Source organism: Ctenopharyngodon idella, chromosome 23 (genome assembly GCF_019924925.1).
Source record: "Ctenopharyngodon idella isolate HZGC_01 chromosome 23, HZGC01, whole genome shotgun sequence".
NCBI classification, from domain to species: Eukaryota; Metazoa; Chordata; class Actinopteri; order Cypriniformes; family Xenocyprididae; genus Ctenopharyngodon; species Ctenopharyngodon idella.
Genome location: NC_067242.1, coordinates 18835016 through 18856746, shown reverse-complemented (window position 1 = coordinate 18856746; position 21731 = coordinate 18835016). Strand labels below are relative to the sequence as shown.

General features: G+C 40.9%; 1 protein-coding gene across 2 annotated transcripts in view; it reads left to right on the top strand.

The window, feature by feature from the left end:
- sema5a (sema domain, seven thrombospondin repeats (type 1 and type 1-like), transmembrane domain (TM) and short cytoplasmic domain, (semaphorin) 5A) overlaps positions 1–21731 on the top strand; it is a 162030-nt gene that overhangs the window by 47802 nt on the left and 92497 nt on the right. For both annotated transcript variants that reach the window (XM_051882593.1, XM_051882594.1), the window contains exons 2-4: positions 307–534; positions 9074–9173; positions 20191–20236. In XM_051882593.1, the coding sequence (XP_051738553.1) occupies positions 378–534; positions 9074–9173; positions 20191–20236 (303 nt within the window). In that variant the 5' untranslated portion in view covers positions 307–377. The remainder of the gene's footprint in view (positions 1–306; positions 535–9073; positions 9174–20190; positions 20237–21731) is intronic.

Genomic DNA, 21731 nt, shown 5'->3' with positions numbered 1-21731 from the left:
CTCCCATCTGGACATAGACTCAAAATAAAAAAAGAAAAAAAGAAAAAGAGAAAATTGTTAAAAATCATTAATTAAAAAATCTTTTTTTCTAATGGCTTAACTGGAATAATATACAGTAATAGCAAAGTCATTATCATCAGGTCCTGACTTTAAATAATGATCTTTCATATAATGTTTTTTTTTTTTTAATTGACTTAGTCAATCAAGGTTAATCAAGGTTGTGAACATTATTATTATTAAGTTTTACCAGCAAAATCAATCAAACCATATCACACTCCTTCAATATTTCTCTAATTTTTTCTGCAGATTTCCGTGGCAGATGCCCAGCGCCTTATGCCCCTGCCCCAGCAGTACTGAGCAGAGTCCCGTGGACCCCCATGGCTCCCCCTGCGGAGGGAACGCCCCTGGCCCGCTGCCTAGTCCTGCTGCACAGCCTGCTGCTGCTGTTGCCCAGAGGAGTGCCCTGCCGGGGGGCCACACGGGCCCCGGAGTCCCCCTGCCACAGAGCTGAACACCCACTCATCTCTCACACAGGTCAGCATTTCTATCCCACATAACACAGCATGATAACAAGTTACCGGAGAGCTCTGTTCTTGATTTGGCATGTTAATTAATAGCACTTGCTGCGATATGCACCACTATTACTATTTGCCTGTTAAGCCATGACTTATCAAATACTGTTTCCGGGTCCAAAAAATTGCTCTGTTTCAAGTGAAAATACCATCTCAACAGCTGTTTATGAGCATTTTGCATTTATAGCACACCTTTAAGCTAAGCATTTCAAAACTCACAGTGTACAATACAGTCTCCAAGGTTCTGAACACCAATATTTTATTTTCATGATTTAGAAAATATGAATCACCATCTAACCAAATGAGATTACGGTATGGAGATAAAGGTTGGGATCATGATTTTTCAGTAGTACTATAGCACACCGTGAGGGTATATTATCACCATTTGTTGTTTGCTTTTGGGATCTGATCTGATAGAGCGATTGGACTCGAAAATGGTGACTTGTTACATCAGACTTAAAGGATTAGTTCACTTTCAAATGAAAATTACCCCAAGCTTTACTCACCCTCAAGCCATCCTAGGTGTATATGACTTTCTTCTTTCTGATGAGCACGATCAGAGTTATATTAATAAATGTCCTGACACATCTGAGCTTTATCATGGCAGTGAACGGAACCAACGAGTATGAGCTGAAGAAAGTGCATCTATCCAATATACTCCACATGGCTCCGGGGGTTAATAAAGGCCTTCTGAAGCGAAGCGATGCATTTGTGTAAAAAAAAATGTCCACATTTAACAAGTTATGAAGTAAAATATCTAGCTTCCGCCAGACTGCCTTCTGTATTCAAGCTACAAAGAAAGTGTAAACTGGCATCGCGTCAGTTACACTTTTTCCGTAAGTTGAATAGGGAAGGTGTAGGACGTAGCGAAAGCTTATTAAACTGCAAGAGTTTTACACTTTCTTCGTACGTTGAATACGGAAGGCAGCCTGGCGGAAGCTAGATATTTTACTTCATAACTTGTTAAATATGGATATATTTTTTTTACACAAATGCATCGCTTCATTTCAGAAGGCCTTTATTAAGAAAGCTTTTGGGATCTGATTTTATCTGAAATGGTTTTATATTATCTTATCCCAAAAAAATTGTTCGTATTATTTTATACGTTTTTTAATGAAACATGTAATCAACATCAGTCAACAGACTGGCCATTTAATATAAATAAATATATTTTATAGCGGCATTATATATATATATATATATATATAATATATATATATATATATATATATATAATGCCGTTATAATATATTTATAATGAATTTTGGGTCATGTGTTTGTAAATAGTCCTTGAGACATGACTACTAAATCCATTTTCCCTAAACAGTATGTTTTGGGCCAAATCATAGAGACCTAATTGCATTGACAAACTCAGTCACCTACCCTCCAGCTTAAATTACAGGACTCCCTTGCCTGGAGAGCATGTATTATAATCAATGTAAATTTAGCAGGTGGATTTCAGTAAGTAATTGTGGAGCTGAATGTCAAAACCAAAGGGGGTCTATTGGGGCTAATGGAGTGGAAAGGCAAGGTCAATGTTTTAGCTTAGTAATCAGCTCTGAATGTAAGTGAACTCATCGAGAACAAAGCAGTCGGTAAGCATGACCTAGTGAGTAGTAACACAAACTAGCAGCTAATTAACCCATTGATTTTTAAGATGTGTCCGTATGCCAGTTCACCATCTGTGTTACAGAATGAGTGTGAGCTTCAATGTCTAACACCTGTCTCACACACACAAACGCTAAAACACAAACCTTTTAATTAGCACCCCATTCATTAAATATGCACAGTGAATGCAGTGGGAATGACGTTTATACCCAGCAGTGACAGGGAGGTCTGTTTCACACACACACACACACACACACACACACACACACACACACACACACTGTTCATTCCAAACTCATAATGGTCCATTGACACCGGTTTGAAAATGCGATTCTTATGGTAGCTCAAATAATCTCCATTCTCCTTGTTTGACTGAGCTTTTGAATCAAAGCTTTCAGATCATTGAACGAGCCCCAGTCTACACATTTAACAGCCACCCTGCTGCAAAACAAAATACCTGCACGCCAGCTTTCACAAACAAAACCCCTTCTTCAGTAAAAACATTTATTCAAAGAGCACTGGGATCTGCGGGCACTGGCTTTTTCTTGGTTTCTCTTATGTGTTTGTTGAACTGCTCCACTAAGACTTCTAAAAAAAGCCTTGAACTCCTTATGCCCTTTATGGCCTCAGTTCTCATCTGGAGTTCAGATATGCTGTGTTTTCTGTACAAGTTCTTGTATATAGTTATAAATCTATTGTATCCAGTGACAACTACAAAATAACTCCTGCTATATATGAAGAGTTCAGATGCAAAAACCTCTAAGCCCATCTGAAATGAGCATTTTTTTTTACCAGGCTCCTATATTTAGGTTCAGTAATTTCACTTTAATGGCAATAAAAAGGTTATTAGTCAGTTATTGAAATGCCTTATTTTCAAATTCATTGGTATGTAACAAATTTGACTGTCTTTTACTGCAAAACCAGCTCTGGACAACAAGACATACTAAAACATCTGTTTCTGTCAGTTTTACAGCAGCTAAAGGAACACTGTTGTGTTTACTTGCTACTCGTGAAATCCTATCATTAGCACTGTAATGATGGACAAAACATGATGAAAACTTGCAGCTTGGCAATTGAAAGCTGACTCTTACTCATACGCATCTTGAAATTATATGATTCGCGTCTTCCGATTGGTTCTTCTGTGGACTTAGAGGTTTTTGCTGACAAAGGGACGTGGCGTTCAGGTTCTGCCAGCGAACCGGTATTTCTGAATGGGCTGATGCTAGGATTTAGTGGATTTGAAGCAAAAGTATTGATGAATGCATACTATGTCTAGAGAGCATTCACTTAATATCATCTCATTTTTGACAGAGTGGCGTTTTGCGGCTTTTGCATCTGAACTCTTCACATATATAAAATATTTTTAAAGCACTAAAATTAAGAAAATATTTAATTAATTTATTTTTTTGTTAATTAAAATAAATAAAATATAAATAAATGTGAATGTTAATCAATTTAAATATATTTTTAAAAAAAGTAAAAAAAAATCTTATGTAAAATAGGATTTTTATTTTATTTATTATTTTAAAATATTTAATTTATTTGTCAATAAAAAATAAATACATAAATTTAAATGTGTTAATATAAATTTAAATAAATATTAAATATTGCATTTAATTGTATTAAATTTTCTCTTTTTGTTTACTTTTCTGCATTTCATTTCTTATCTATAGGTAATTTGCTTACTAATAATTTATATCTGAAACTTGGCATTGTGTACTGCAAATGTTTTTGGCTCTTATGATAAATTGCTTGCAATGTTCTTCATTTGTATTTCGCTTAGGATAACAGCATTTGCTACTTGTGTAACTGTAAATTTAAGTTAGATAAATGTCCAATTATCGAATGTTGTCTCAATATCACTATGGCAAACTAGAATTCAACATAGATAAAAAGGGCATTGATTACTGAAGCTTTTCACACCTTAAATTGATACTTTCACACTGCCTTAATAAATACCTTCTGTTTCTCTGAAATTTCGTGCTTTGTAAAATAGTTTCCCCTGTAATTATAGTCAAACACACAGGCGGTGCTGTGCTTATCTTGACAAAGGCTATATAGGGAAGAGTGATTGATGGGACTTTTTTTTTTTTAATCTAAACCTTTCAGACTTTGTCATGCCACCCAGTAAGCCAATTTGGAGTGAATTGAAGGCTGAGAGAAACATTTTGCTCTCTCCTTAAATTTGCCTTTTTGAATCAAGCCTGCAGTCTGCATTTATAGTGGAGAATGTTCCTAGCAGCCTCTTTGAAAAAAAAAATCAATAAAAAGGGTTGAGTCACGGAGATGCGTGTGTCGATCCAGACCAAAAGAGAGACACTGGGAGCAAGAGACTGTGTTTTCCTAAATGGAACACCTCTGCTCTCTTCTGCAAAGTGGTGTGGTGACACGTTTCTCCATGGACCGCATAATCCTTGTCCGTTTGGGATCAAAAACTGGGAAGGACATCACGGACAGTCGGCTTTCCGCCCTCCAGACTATAAAGAAGATAAATATACGTCCCTCTCAGCTATTCCTGAACTCCAGCAGAGCTGCAATGTTAGATCTCTGTATAAAGGCACACTGGTTGACTATAAAGAAATGTTAATATGTCCGCCATGAAGACATAGTGCTCTGCTCATGAGTGCCAGTTTGTACAATAATGTTCTGGACAGATGTTGCACATTCATTGTGAGTCAGGTTTGTATTTTGTTTAGACTTCAGAGAGGGTCTTTTTTTCTTCTTTCTGGGAAAACAATGACAGGTTTAAGAAGCAGATGGTTCCCCACAGGTATAGTACATATCTTATGATCAGTAGGAGTGTTGTCTGCACAGCGTAAGCATTTTGAACTGCGAGAGGCGTTATACCTTCTTCGTAAGTTGAATATGTTATATGTTATTTGTTGTATGTTCAAACTTTTAAGTTGTATAAGCTTTAGCTTTAGTTAATGAGAAGGTATATGAATTAACAATAAACGAAAGTATATTTATAAATTAACATTAACCTAAAATAAACGCTTTAAAGAATGCTTTTTGTATGTTCAATGTTTAATGCATTAACTAATGTTGACGAATTCAAACTTATTGTAAAGTATAGTTTTGCAATTTAACAGAAACATTTTTGAGCAGTAAAATTTTCTCACTTGTAAGTCAGTTTTAACAAAAGCATCTGCTAAATGAATAAATGTTAATTATATAAGGGTTTTTTTTTTTCATTATTTAACATTATTAAGTGTCAACATTTGGTAACAATACACACTCTTTGTAAAGTGGTTTTGTCTCATTTTAGTTACAAGTTTGTCTTGAACTCCTCCCTGTGTAATTTTGGCTAGATAATTTGTTTAAGAGCAACTTTGCGCCAGAAGACCCCAACATTTACACAGCTGCGGCTTGTCAGATGTTCCTTCCTCTACTTAAAGAATTTTTGAAATGAGCAAACATATTAATGTCTATTAAACAAAACAGTCCTTGACAGTTCAAGAAAACAGAAGTTTAAGAGAAATCTTAGGCAAGAGTTCCTGAAGTTTTGACAGCCGGGACCTTGAAAGCTTTAAATTGCTTCCATGCTGAGGATGACTTTTGGAAACTGCCCACATTGTTTTGCATCTTCATGCTATTTTTATATGACATTCATTGCTAAAGTGGTTCTTTCGCACATTTAAATGTTTTTGCAAGATGATCTGAGTTGTATATGTTTCGATAGTACATAGAAATCTGTTATTCTAAAGAAACATTTAACATATTCAGTACATGCTGCAGAAGGACACAAAGATAAGCCGAACATGAATGTCCACCATTAGCCGTCATGAGTGGACTACACCCAGGTTTTAAGTTTTTAAATCATCACGGAGCCTTAAAAGAATTAATTTACATTCTCAACGTATGAAACCGCTTCTCAGAAACACTAGAGAACCACATTGAGTGTCTCCACATTCACTTACGAGTTCCACTCCTGCTGGAGTTAGGGCTATCCCATAGAGACATGCAAGATTTATGGAGGAACATTGTGGTAACTGATGCTGTGGATCTTTGGGGAATTTGGCTTCCTTTTGTATGCTTCAGACGTTCTTCTTCAGAAGAAAAACAACCCCACAAGAGTTAGGTGAAGCTTTGTTCTTCAGTAAAGCTATTTAACTGATTATTGAAATAAAAGAATTTTATTGAAGAAATGATATAGATTCTTTTTAATTCATTTGCATGTATTCAGTATGGTTTGCAAAGCACAAAAGATAAGAAAGCTAATATTTCTCTATCTGCATGTCTGTCATGTCATAATATCTTTATTATAGTAGTTTTGAAGAAAGGCTCTTAAGGCCGCATTTATTTGATCAAAAATACAGTATAGTAATATTTTGAAATATTATTACAATTTTAAATAACTGTTTTCTGTTTGAATATATTTTAAAATGTAATTTATTCCTGTGATGGCAAAACTGAATTTTCAGCATCATTACTTCAGTCTTCTGTGTCACATGATCCTTCAGAAATCATTCTAATATGATGATTTGCTGCTAAAGAAACATTTCTTATTATTATCAACAGTGTTTGCTGTTTTTGCTTAATATCACAGAGTGATAAGATACTTATTTTGTAAAAACTTTGAATAATATTGTCAATTGTACCCATAACCCATCTACAGTGCCCCTATTATACAATTTTAAAAGTTCCTAATTTTGTTTTGGAGGTCTCCTACAATAGGTTTACATGCATCCAAATTCAAAAAATACCCATAAAATACATTGCACATCGCCGCATTTCTTAATTTCTATTTCAAAATGGTTTGTTTGAAGATTCAGTCCCTCTAAACCCTTCCTTTCCATGAGCCTACTCTGCTCTGATTGGCCAGATGGTCCAGTCTGTTGTGATTGGTCTATCGCTTACAGCGCATGTCATAAACAGTGTTGGGGAAAGTTACTTTTTAAAAGTATTACAATATTGCGTTACTCCCTAAAAAAAGTAACTAATTGTGTTACTTAGTTACTTTTTATGAAAAGTAATGCGTTACAACAACAAAAAAAGTTCTAAAGTAATTTTGCTTATTAGTGTGGTTGAATTAGATCATTGAAGGTCAGCAGCAAAGGCATTGGTTAATAAAGTGAGATTAAATACATAAAGTATATCTTTGTAATCTAATATAGTTAATTATTACAGATTTGCGTAAAATTCTGAGCTTGCATTTCACTCTGTTTTTATTCATTTTGAGGAATACTGAAAGTTTTCGTGCAAGTGAGATGAGTAAATACATGTTCACATTTTGGGCCCGTCCACACAGAGACGAGTTTAGCTGTATACGCAAAAATTTTGTATCATATAGGCGTTTCGTCCAGACGGATCCGGCGTTTTCTATTTTTTGAAACCCGGTCCCAGAGTGGATAAATCTGAAAACGACGCCCTTGCGTTTTCGTGTACAGTCAATCCGTATATTTTGTGAAACGATGATGTCATCACCCCACGTGTCGACGGTAGTCAGACACCGCTAATAGCACAAAACAGCAACAGCAACAACAATAGCGGACTACATGCTTGTGTTCGTGCTGCAGAAGCTACTGAGCCTATTAGCTTTTCTGAAATAAAGCTTTATTTCTAAGCTTTACTAAAGTTTGTATACAGCGTGCAAGGTTTATGTGCACGCTCCAAGTCTTATTCTCCATTTTTAGTGTATCCCTGTTGCAGAATTACAGCGCCACTTACTGATCTGGCATGTATACTACATCGTTTTGAGTCGGTTTCAGTGGTTTCGTGTGCACGCAGATATTTCTTAAGACGAGTAAAAAAAAAGATCGGATAGGGAAAGCTCTGGCTTTGTGTGGATGTTGCCTTAGTCTAGAGAACTACAATAACCATCATGTTTACACAGCGCACAAAACCTCTGCATTTTATTTCTCTCAACATGGGGACAGGAGAGCTGTCAGTCAATGAATGTGAAAAAGTAACTTAGATATTTTTAACTTAGATATTTTGTTGTAAATTGAAAAAGTAATGCGTTACTTTACTAGTTACTTGAAAAAGTAATCTGATTACGTAACTCAAGTTACTTGTAATGCGTTACCCACAACACTGGTCATAAATGAAACACCCATTACCAAATCTTTATTTCAGCTCCAGAGGCTTCCTCACCACTTATACACAGTGATATGAAAAGGAACAATGGTGTCATTTTTTTTTTTTTTTTTTTCAATTCCAGCGTGAGTCCTCATTCTTTTGAAGTGCATGCTTGTCGATAACTCAAACCAAACTCTTCCATGCCTCAGCTACTGTACAACTACAGTGTTTGAGGGCGGGTCAAAGTAGATTTTGTTTGCGGGCAGCCAATGAAAACCATAGACTGGCATTATGCAAATTTGTTACACTGTTACGTAGGTATGTAACAGCAGGTGGGACTGGAATTGCTGACGACTCGTTTCAGCATAATATTTCAGAATAGATTCTTTCATTTTAGACAATAACTTTATTTGTCATGCACTTTAATCTTTAAAAGTTTGCAGACCTTTTAAATTCACAAACAGCTATATTACACACTGCATGAATGGTAATATTCGAAAAATCATAATAAGGGACACTTTAATGTGAAACTACACCCCAGAGCTGGAAAAAAGGCAATGACCAGTAGCACAACTTAACAAATTATAGCATTACTGGAACAGCTAACCCAGCAGCTATCCCATTACACAGAGGTAGGTAGGCAAAAAGATGTTAGACAGGCCAAGATTGAGGCTTTCATGCTGAGGCCAGAGGTTAATATGAAAGGCGCCACAGCAAGAGCATTTGCTATGCATACCATACACCCGCACACAAACAAACATGAATGCACTCTGGTGCCCACAATATGAATGGGAAATATAAAAAAATTGCAACAGTATCTGTGTGTGTCTGTTAGTGATGTGCGCTAACATGTGTCTTTTCTTGTTCTGCAGAAATCGAGCCTTGGATCCATCGGTTTAGAGCAGAGGGCACTGTTGATTATTCACAGCTGACCTTTGACCCAGGCCAGAACGAACTAATCGTGGGCGCAAGGTAATGGCACCTTCTTCCATCACCATGTGAAATTTAATTAGGACTCAGTCCATGTGTCTCATTATACGAACGAGTGTGTTTCGATGTCAGAGGTTCTGACAATGTGTCTGCAAAGCCATACATTCATCTTTTACTATATTTTCAGCAACACTAAATTGACACCCACTGCGAAAATGTCACAATTGCCAGGTTTCCCATGATTAGCCCAATACTGACACATAATCTGAGTCTTCACAAAGCCACACAATGAAACCGCAGGACTTTTGTGGCAGACAAAGAACAGCATAGAGCCTACTCACCAACAGATACTTTCATAAAAATATCGCACCATGAATGTGAGAATAGGATAGGATTTCCTGTGTCCAGCTCTAATTAATGAGTGTGATGATTTCCACATAGACTTTCACACTGTCCTGCCATACATCTTCAGCCAAATTAATCTCATATTCCCGATCTGTCAGCAGTCTGGATGGTCTCTAAGCAATTATTTTGTGACAACCGCAGAAATGGTTTGATATGAGGCACTGTAACAGTTCATTCACCCACAGGGCCGAGAGCGGTAGAATAATTACATTTTCTCTGAGAAGCAAGGATTACCATTCACTTCACTAGTGATTCATTGTATCTTGAACAGATTGTTTTTTTTTTTTTACTTGAAAGTAACGAGATGGAAAGTGTTAGTTAGCTCTCAGAACCTGCTCCAAAGTGCAACACATCATTATCAAGTCTGACTCGGCTAAAGAGTTGGAAGTAATGCGGTTGGGATTTTTGGTTCTCTCTAAACATCAGAATGTCTTGCTGGTGTTACAAAGAAGTGCACATAAGTGGTAATGACTCAAATGAAAAGACTTTTTTGTCCTGTTGTACAGGAGGAAACACTTGTTGAGTTTTTCTACATATACCATTGTGTTCTGATTGTGTTCTTATGATCAGAAAGCTCAGTTGCAGCAAATGATTTGCTCTGTCAATATGTCATGTACTTTGGTTCGGGTTTGAATACAGCAAACCCCCTCAAACAAGAAGAACACAAACAACTGGAGCTGAAGGAATTCAGTAATGCCCTTTAGATTGAGTTTGGGAACTAGAGTTGCACAATACAGTCATATCACTGTCAGCCAATAGATGTTATTTTTTAATATTATTTTTAAGTAAAATAGGCAAGTATATAAGACATAAAAATTTTAGACAAATTACCATGGGTTGTATTAATTCTCATTGGTTGAACACAAATAAAATATGTGTATAAAACAAAACACAGTAGTGGTGTGCAGTAGTGTTCTGAAATGAGGAGACAAAGTTTTATATATATATATATATATATATATATATATATATATATATAAATCAAATGTAAATTCATGTCCCAGTTACACTTAATGTTGTCACATTTTCCTGGTTAAATAAACATGACACTATCAAAAAAGAAGAAGAAGAAGAAGAAGTAAAAAACCAACTATAACTCTATCTATTTTGTATTTTTACATTAACAATGTAATTAATGTTCTATTTAAAACCAAGTATAAATGTCATTGTTTAAAGTTAGTGTTTTTAAGCATTTTTACATTTATTCCAAAGTTATAACTCAAGGCAGTAACAATTTAAACAATATATTTTATTTGTGAACTGATGTTCAGCTGTTCTTTTTTTAAATGAAAAAGATAACAGTCTTTATTTAAATAGTCAACTTATTTTCGGATCTTCAGTCATCAAGCTTGGTAAACACTGGTCAAAGACCTTTAATTTCCTTTAATTTAACCTTTAAGCTGATTGTGATTGCTCACTAAAAAACCCTCACAGTCATCATGTTTTCAGGCCATTTCAAGTTTAATTTTAATGTGGCAAAGTGGTTATATCTAAGTGGGTGAGTTGTTTACTTACTTTTTAATCAATCGTCCCATTTACGCCATCATTTATTCATTCAGAATGATTTGAGGACACAGAACACGCATGAAAACAAGAGGCGGGATTTATCGCATGAACTAATCAATCATAACCAATCATATACAATCATACAGAGCCCCGCACATGACATGCAGGAAAAAAACAGTAAATCGTGCATACGCTTTACTAAGCCGTTCCCTTGATTTACTAAATCGTGCGCACTACATACTATTTCGTTCCCTCAATTTTCTAAATTGTGTGCATGATTTAGCAAATTGAGGGAACAAATTAGTATGTTGTGCGAATTAGTATACAACCCGAATTCCGGAAATGTTGGGATGTTTTTTAAATTTGAATAAAATGAAAACTTTCAAAATTCACATGAGCCAATATTTTATTCACAATAGAACATAGATAACATAACAAATGTTTACACTGAGAAATGTTATAATTTTATGCACAAAATGAGCTCATTTCAAATTTGATGCCTGTTACAGGTCTCAAAATAGTTGAGACGGGGCAGTTTACCATGGTGTAGCATCTCCTCTTCTTTTCAAAACAGTTTGAAGATGTCTGGGCATTAAGGTTATGAGTTTCTGGAGTTTTGGTGCTGGAATTTGGTCTCATTCTTGCCTGATATAGGTTTCCAGCTGCTGAAGAGTTTGTGGTCGTCTTTTGTTTAATGATGCACCAAATGTTCTCTATAGGTGAAAGATCTGGACTACAGGCAGGCCAATTCAGCACCCGGACTCTTCTACGACGAAGCCATGCTGTTGTAATAGCTGCAGTATGTGGTTCCCTTTCGTGGGAACTGTCGACGCTGCGTATAACGCATTGGGAACCTTCTGCGTGTTTGCGTCATTGAAGCACTCATGTATCTAACCAATCGCGTAGCGAGACGTCAGAGGCGGGTGACGTCACGGACCAGGAAACTATAAAGCATACCCGGATGCAGAGATCGCCAGCTTCTGTTGTCTTCAGCAAGCACTCTATGTTATCTTGTGTGTCTTATTTGGTGTTGTTTGTCTACCAACGAAAGTAGCCTGTTTAAAATCTCTTTGTCTGAGGACAAGAGTTTTCACAAGCACCATATATATATATATATATAAAAAGACACGGGAAAAAATGGCGGACGAAAAACAGCAGCATTTTGTTAAATGTGTACATCCCTGCGATAGATATCTGACACCGGGGGATACACATGAAATGTGTGTTGTTTGCCTGGGGGTTGAGCACGCACAGGCAGCTCTCGAGGGGGCTGTCTGTGTGCATTGCGATCGGCTCACCCTCAGGGTATTAAGATCACGCCGGGCACTCTTTGATAAGGAGATTGCCTTGGCTGGTGTTCCCCGCGGATCGGGTCCCGCTGCTGCTGAGGCACAGCGCAGACTCCATTCGTGGGGTTCACAAATGGAGCTGGCAGAGGGGATGGAGACGGGCCCAGCCTTATCTCGTCCCTCACCTGCCAGGTCCAGTGTCTCTTCTCTGGTGGTGGAAGCACGCGCTGCGGTTTCTTCCCCCCGGAGAGAGACACCGGCGCTTCACCTCTCTTCCTCCGAGGAGGTTGATGTGGCGAGCGCCGAGGCTGGGGAGGAGGAACCGCCATCCTCTTCCCCAGCGTATGAGGAGCTCTTGGAGGTAGTGACTAGGGCTGTCGATAAGCTAAAAATCGACTGGCCAGCAGAGAGAGCTGAGACGAAACCGAAAAGTAAGCTTGATGAACGGTTTCTCCCTGCCCGGTCACTACCCCAGCGTCGGGGTTTGCCTTTCTTCCCCGATCTCCACACCGAGGTGTCGAGATCGTGGAGAAGGCCAGTTCAATACAGAGTGTTCAGCCCCCAAACATCGATCTATAGTAATATAGTGGGGCTGAAACAGCATGGCTATGGGGCGATGCCTCGGGTTGAAGAGACGCTCGCGGGCTATCTCTCGCCCGAATCTGCATCGTCCCTAAAAACCCCGACGCTGCCCACTAAGCCCCTAAAGACAACATCAGGCTTGGTGGGCAAGGCTTATGCGGCAGCAGGCCAGGCAGCAGCGTGCTTACATACGATGTCGCTGCTGCAAGCATATCAAGCTGACCTGCTGGGGGAAATCGATGAGAGCGGGGAGGCCACGTTTGAGTGCATCCAGGAGCTCAGGAAAGCAACAGACCTGGCTCTCCGTGCCACCAAAGAGACGGCCAAGTCAGTGGGTCGCTCTATGGCAGCCTTGGTGGCCACGGAGAGGCACTTGTGGCTGAACCTCTCGGACATAAGGGACAGAGACAAAACTGCCCTTATGGACGCGCCGCTGTCTCCTGCGGGCCTGTTTGGCGACGCTGTAACGTCAGTCGTCGACAGGTTCCAGGAGACTAAAAAACAATCTGCGGCGTTCCAGAGGTTCCTCCCCCGCCGCTCAAAAATTCCCCCCGGGGCTGCTGAGCGGGAGCAGCCTCGGCCGTCTACGAGCTCCTCTGCGCACCACAGAGCGCAACAGAAGTTTAGTGTGGCCACTCGTACCCCTCCGCAGAAAACCTGGGGGTCGGGGCGGTCCACACAGCAGAAGCCTTCTGGGGGTAAAGCGGACCTGCGGGCCGTTATTATTGCCAAGAAGGCTTCGAAGCGGTCCTGACATCTGTGGGTCAGGACCCAGTGAGGGCGGTCCCCTCCGGAGGGAGCCCGGTGTTAAAATATCTGGCACCCGCTTCCCTTCGGCGCCCTCAGGGGACCGTTATGCTAACCCTGCCATCCAGTGTGCGTCAGGGCGCAGCGGTCCCCGCCGACCCTCCGAGGAGGGCCGGCCGTCACTTGATTCGGCTATCTGTTGCCGGTGCGCCGCTTCAGAGAGCCGAGCCAAGTGCTCAAAAAACACCAGAGGCCAGTCTCGAGAGACTGGTTCCCTTAGTAGATTTTATGGCAGAATGGAAACTTCTACCGAATATATCGAAATGGGTGCTGCTCATTATAGAGAGGGGTTACAGAATTCAGTTCGGGTCTCGCCCGCCCAGGTTCAATGGGGTCCTTCCCACAGTGGTGACCCCCGAGCAGTCTCTGGTGATGGAACAAGAGGTTGTGACACTTTTGCAAAAAGGAGCTATAGAAAGGGTTCCTCCTCCCAGCAAGCTGTCAGGTTTTTACAGCCGCTACTTCATTGTTCCAAAGAAGGATGGGGGACTACGTCCTATCATAGATTTACGTGTGCTAAATCGCTCTATACAAAAGCTAAAATTCAAGATGCTTACACTCAAACAGATTATCCCACAGATCAGGTCCGAGGACTGGTTTGTGGCGATAGACCTGAAAGATGCGTACTTTCATGTGTCCATCCATCCTTCTCACAGGAAGTTCCTCAGGTTTGCTTTCGGGGGCGAAGCCTACCAGTACAGGGTTCTTCCGTTCGGCCTGTCATTATCACCCCGCACATTCACAAAGTGCGTGGATGCAGCCCTGGCTCCATTGAGACTCCAGGGCATCCGTGTACTAAACTATATCGACGATTGGTTGATTCTAGCTCAATCAGAGCAACTGGCAGCTCAGCATCGAGATGCTGTCCTGTCCCACATGAAAAGGCTTGGGCTGAGGCTCAATGCCAAAAAGAGTGTGCTAGTTCCGGCTCAGACTGCCAATTATCTGGGTGTAGTCTGGGACTCCACCACGATGCGGGCGCATCTGTCCCCCGCTCGTGTGAGTTCCATTCTCGCAGCCGTGAAAGGGGTGAAATTAGGCCAGTCACTCACTGTAAAACAGTTTCAGAAATTGTTGGGTCTGATGGCAGCTGCGTCCAACGTGATACCTTTTGGCCTTCTGCACATGAGACCCTTACAGTGGTGGCTCAAGACCAGGGGGTTTTCTCCGAGGGGAAATCCTTTTCGCATGATCAAAGTCACGCGGCGATGCCTTCGTGCTCTGGCCATGTGGAAAAATCCCTGGTTCCTGTCCCAGGGACCTGTGCTGGGGACTTCTGGTCGTCGTGTAATGCTTACGACAGATGCTTCCCTCACGGGCTGGGGGGCGATCATGAGTGGTCGCTCAGCTCAGGGTCTATGGGAGGACCATCAGCTCTCCTGGCACATAAATTGGCTGGAGATGATGGCGGTATTTCTAGCACTGAAACACTTCCTCCCAGACCTGAGAGACCACCATGTGTTGGTCCGCACGGACAACATGTCGGTGGTCTCATACATAAACCATCAGGGGGGTCTGCGGTCTCGCCAACTATATTACTTGGCCCGTCGGATCCTCCTGTGGTCCCTAGGGAAGCTGCTCTCGCTAAAGGCAGCTTACATCCCGGGGTATCAAAATGTGGGAGCAGACGCCCTGTCGAGACAGGGGCCGAGGCCCGGGGAGTGGAAGCTCCACCCGGAAGTGGTGGACCTCATATGGAGAAATTTCGGTCAAGCAGAAGTCGACCTATTTGCATCGGGAGAGTCAACCCAGTGTCCACTCTGGTACTCCCTAACACATCCAGCACCTTTGGGTCTGGATGCCATGGTACAGACGTGGCCGAGGCTACGTCTGTACGCATTTCCCCCGTTCGCTCTGCTCCCGGGGGTTCTGGAGAAAGTACGCCAGGAGGGGGCCAGCCTGATACTGGTAGCCCCGTTCTGGCCAACCAGGATATGGTTTTCGGACTTAGTGTCCCTACTAGACGGCTCCCCAATGGAGCTTCCCCTCAGACAGGATCTCCTGTCGCAAGCGGGCGGCACGATAACGCATCCTCGCCCAGAACTGTGGAAGCTATGGGCCTGGCCTCTGAGGGGGCCAGGTTCATAGATGCTGGTCTCCCAACTGAGGTTGTGGAGACCATCCTTAACTCCAGAGCTCCCTCCACGAGGAAGCTATATTCCTATAAATGGAATTTATTTTCTACTTGGTGTAGACAAAATGATACGGACCCTGTCCACTCTTCCATAAGCTTTGTGCTAAGATTCCTTCAAGAAAAATTCTCAGAAGGCTTATCCCCTTCTACCTTAAAAGTCTATGTTGCGGCTATCTCAGCCTATCATGCTCCTCTTGAGGGGGATTCCTCGGTTGGACGAGACCCCCTCGTCACACGCTTCCTCCGTGGTACACTGAGGTTGAGGCCTCCAGTGCGCACAAGGGTTCCGGCCTGGGACTTGGCCGTGGTACTGCAAGGGTTAGCCGAGGCTCCCTTCGAACCATTAGAGGAGGTTCCAGAAAAATTCCTCACTCTAAAAACTATTTTCCTACTCGCTATCACTTCCCTGAAAAGGATAGGAGATTTACAAGCACTTTCAGTTGCTCCATCTTACCTGGAATTTGCCCCAGGAATGGTGAAGGCATTTCTTCATGCTAGACCTGGCTATGTGCCGAAGGTCCCCACCAATGTCCCAGGCCCTATTGTGCTCCAGGCCTTTTACCCTCCTCCCTTTGGGAATTCGGATCAGGAAAAGCTGAATCTGCTCTGCCCAGTGAGGGCTCTAGATGCGTACGTCCACAGAGCTGCCCTGTGGCGAAAATCAGATCAACTGTTTGTCTGTTATGGGTCCCCTAAGAAAGGGGGCCCAGCATCGAAGCAGAGGATGAGCAAGTGGGTGGTCGAGGCCATCTCACTTGCATACGAAGCGGCCGGACAGCCTTCCCCACTGAATGTCCGTGCCCATTCTACTAGGGGTATGGCGGCATCAAAAGCCTTGATGTCTGGAATTTCCATTGATGACATATGTGATGCAGCTGGATGGTCATGCCAGCACACATTTATTAGGTTTTACAACCTGGATGTCGGCTCCACTCCGGGGTCTTCTATATTGTCAAGCTAACATTGGCAAGTACGTGAAGTTACGGCACAGCTGGGATTGCGTTCCCAATGCGTTATACGCAGCGTCGACAGTTCCCACGAAAGGGAACGTCTCAGGTTACAGATGTAACCCTGGTTCCCTGAGTAGGGAACGAGACGCTGCGTCTCCTGCCGTACCCCCAGCATACTTGCGAGTGCTTGCTTCAGACTTATCCCAGAAGCTGGCGATCTCTGCATCCGGGTATGCTTTATAGTTTCCTGGTCCGTGACGTCACCCGCCTCTGACGTCTCGCTACGCGATTGGTTAGATACATGAGTGCTTCAATGACGCAAACACGCAGAAGGTTCCCAATGCGTTATACGCAGCGTCTCGTTCCCTACTCAGGGAACCAGGGTTACATCTGTAACCTGAGACGTTTTGCATTGTCCTGCTGAAATACACAAGGCCTTCCCTGAAATAGACGTCGTCTGGAGGGGAGCATATGTTGCTCTAAAACCTTTTATTATTGAACTGAACGCTGATAACACGCTGGAAGGTCTCCCTCCTCTTTAGCCTGAAGGACACAGCATCTGTGATTTCCAACAAAAAAGTCAAATTTGGACTCGTCTGGCCATTGAACACTTTTCCACTTTGAAACAGTCCATTTTAAATGAGCCTTGGCCCAGAGGATACAATGGCGCTTCAGGACCATGTTCACATATGGCTTCCTTTTTTCATGTTAGAGCTTTAGTTGGCATCTGTAGATGGCACGGCGGATTGTGTTTACCGACAGTGATTTCTGAGGGCCCGAAGACCACGGGCATCCAATAAAGATCTTCAGCCTTGTCCCTTACGCACAGAGATTTCTCCAGTGTCTCTGAATCTTTTGATGATATTATGCACTGTAGATGATGAGATTTGCAAAGTCTTTGCAATTGTTTTTAAAGTATTCCACAATCTCTTTACTTCTGAGAGACTCTGCCTCTCTAAGTCATCCCTTTTATAGCTAATCATGTTACAGACCTGCTATCAATTAACTTAATTAGTTGCTAGATGTTCTCCCAGCTGAATCTTTTCAAAATTTCTTGCTTTTTCAGCCATTTGTTGCCCCCGTGCCAACTTTTTTGAGACCTGTAATAGGCATCAAATTTGAAATGAGCTCATTTAGTGGATAAAAGTGTAAAATTTCTCCCTTTAAACATTTGTTATGTTATCTATGTTCTATTGTGAATAAATTGGCTCATTGTGAATATTGGCTCATGTGATTTGAAAGTCTTTTAGTTTTCATTTTATTCAAATTTAAAAAACGTTTCCAACATTTCCGGAATTGAGGTTGTATTTATAAATTGAGGGAATGACTTAGTAAAGCGTGCACACGATTTAGCCTACTATTTTTTTCCTGCATGTCATGTGCGGGGCTCTGTACAATCATAATACAATGGAAGCATTGTTTTATTTTTGTACTATGGATTATTTTCTTATCCAGTTTTTTGAGGAGGCACTGTCTCCCTTGCCTCCTCTGAGGAAACGCCCCTGACACCCACATGCATGCGCGCACACACACCTAATAAAAATAAAATACATATACAATTGAAATAAATAAATAAATTGAAATTGTTCATAGGAGGTCTACATTTGTTGAATGATTATGGGTTAAAAATTATTCTTAGTTTTTGCCATTCTGCCATTAAAATCAGTTTTTCCAAATATTTTATTAGTTTTATTTTATTGAATTTTACTTTTTTATTATATTTTATATAGGTTAATGAATCGGTTATCAGCCTCAAAGATACATTAAAAAATGGTTATCAGATCGGTGCATCCCTACTGAGAACTATATGACAGTCATTTCTAGCAATCTGTGGAGGTGACAATCACAGTAAACAACACTTTATGCAGCTCGCCCAACTTTCTGTCGTTAATGTCCATCACTATGGATAGGATGAGTCAGGCGCTGTGGATCAATATTGTTCAAATTGAGCTGTGAAGAGGAAAACGAAAGTCTTGTCTTGGTTGAACTCCATGATGCTTTCGGCTCGACTGGTTATCCCTGGAGCAGATGGGTTTTCAGTGCTCAAGGCCTCAGAAACACACCCACAGCCTGGCCTAATGGACTGTGCAAAGGTTCTCCAGCTGAGCTGCTGCTTCATCAAGGTCACTGAACAACAGGGTTCTCGTGGAGATGCGCAGCAGCTCAAGGAAGATTTCTGCCAATTACCAACACCAGACTGAGCAGACCTGTCAAAGTACATACACTTAGAATGTGGAATGTTGAATCATGCCTCAAGCTTGCTGGTCATGGAATAAATTTTCTATTAACCAATCAGATTGTAGAGTTAAGGTGAAAGTTAAGGGCATTTTCCTCATATTAACCATTCAAAGAATGTTGACCTACTTGGCTAGATCACATTGTGCCTGATGCCCCACAGAACTGCATTCAAATTCAACAACAAAAAGAAATAGTAATTAATAACCTACAATGAGCACAGTATGATCAGAATACCTCTATATTGATAGCTGCATGGTCATTACAGAAATAATGGCCTAGTAGTCTATGCAAAGGAGCCACTGATAGTGAGAAGCTCAAAAGGCTTCAACAGTAATGCAGTGAAACACAATCAATAGACATGTCGATTCAGTAAGTGGACCTTAATCACAGCAACCTGATTTATCATGTACTCTCTTATACAATAAGACAGGCTCTGCTTTCAGGTTATGTACCATATTGTTTTAGCAAATGTGTTTGTGCTTCCGTCGTTCACAGATGGATGTAAAATCATGTCGGACGGATATGTGATTTGTAGTTCCACATAGGAAATTACATTTGAGATTAGAGTTGGCAGAACACTATATTGCTACACTAGATTGTATACTCAACCCAAGATGTTTGGAGGAACAAATTTAGTTGTATTTTTGCTTCCCAGAATTAAAATGCAGGCAGCATTTACAATCCTCTGCTGCTCCAAACAAGCATCTTATCCTTAGGCAAGGTCCAGCATCGGCTCATTAAAGTGACAGTAGGCTGCACACTTTGCATAAGAGGTTTTTGATTGTAATACATGGTTAGCCTTCAGCCAGGTATACGGATCATATGAAAAACCAAACTTGAACTGTTATGCCAAGTTATATTGAAAGTGGATGTGTATAGGGAGCATATTAATGAGATTTATTCAGCAATTAATTTGGCAATTTAGTTCTGAATCCTCTGTTTTATTTATAGACTTGTTTATCTCTGAAAAAGCTCAAAACATTCCTCTCACAACATTGGCCAATTGCTATCACACATGGATTCACTCGAAATGTTGCAATCCATAAAAATCTCTATTTATAACCACAATTCCCGCCCACCCTCTGAGACAACTTGTGTTCTGATTTGCGAGGAAATTTATACCTCTTTTTTTTTGTCTTTTCTTTCAGAAATCATCTCTTCAGGCTACATTTAGAGGATCTTTCATTGATCCAGGTGGGTGAAAAAGTATATGTGTCGTTCTGTCTTTCTTCTTGCTCAGACAGCTCAAACACCCAGGATGAGACTAACAGGTGTTGCTGCCGCCATGTGTAAATGCCAATTAGAGTGGCTTCACAAACTCAGAGAGAAAGACTTTGCCAATTTAAAAGTTGTCAGTTCGGCACAATGCAGACGTGACTGGTGTTTGTGCCCTGTGGGCTCGCACTGTCTGTTAAAACCATATGTAAACTCTCCCTGGGCTCCATTTTGCATTTGTGTTGTTTGAAATCTATTAACAGCTCTTATTTGGATGACCAGATGTCAGTTTGTGCTAAATTAAACTTTTTAATGCTGGCAAACAATCATGTTCTTTGAGTTTCTGATGCTAGCATCGTACTGGGCATTGATAATGATGTTCACTAATAAATATGATGAGGCTGATTAGGATTAGTTAGTCTTAAGGGGTGTTCACACTGACTGCGATTAATTGCTGGAAATTGTTGCGTCTCTGTGTTTTGCGAGGTGGCGGATCACTCTCAGATAGAAAAAGGCTCATTAAAAGGATGAAATTATTGTATTATTATTTCTTTTAAAAAGGCAATGAAGCAGGTTTGTCAGATTATCACTATTATTTATAATAATATTTGTATTATTTATTTATTTATTATACAAACCCGATTCCAAAAAAGTTGGGACACTACAAATTGTGAATAAAAAAGAAATGCAATGATGTGGAAGTTTCAAATTTCAATATTTTATTCAGAATACAACATAGATGACATATCAAATGTTTAAACTGAGAAAATGTATCATTTTAAGGGAAAAATAAGTTGATTTTAAATTTCATGGCATCAACACATCTCAAAAAAGTTGGGACAAGGCCATGTTTACCACTGTGTGGCATCCCCTTATCTTTTTATAACAGTCTGCAAGTGTCTGGGGATTGAGGAGACAAGTTGCTCAAGTTTAGGAATAGGAATGTTGTCCCATTCTTGTCTAATACAGGCTTCTAGTTGCTCAACTGTCTTAGGTCTTCTTTGTCGCATCTTCCTCTTTATGATGCGCCAGATGTTTTCTATGGGTGAAAGATCTGGACTGCAGGCTGGCCATTTCAGTACCCGGATCCTTCTTCTACGCAGCCATGATGTTGAAATTGATGCAGTATGTGGTTTGGCATTGTCATGTTGGAAAATGCAAGGTCTTCCCTGAAAGAGACGACGTCTGGATGGGAGCATATGTTGTTCTAGAACCTGGATATACCTTTCAGCATTGATGGTACCTTTCCAGATGTGTAAGCTGCCCATGCCACACGCACTCATGCAACCCCATACCATCAGAGATGCAGGCTTCTGAACTGAGCGCTGATAACAACTTGGGTTGTCCTTGTCCTCTTCAGTCCAGATGACATGGCGTCCCAGTTTTCCAAAAAGAACTTCAAATTTTGATTCGTCTGACCACAGAACAGTTTTCCACTTTGCCACAGTCCATTTTAAATGAGCCTTGGCCCAGA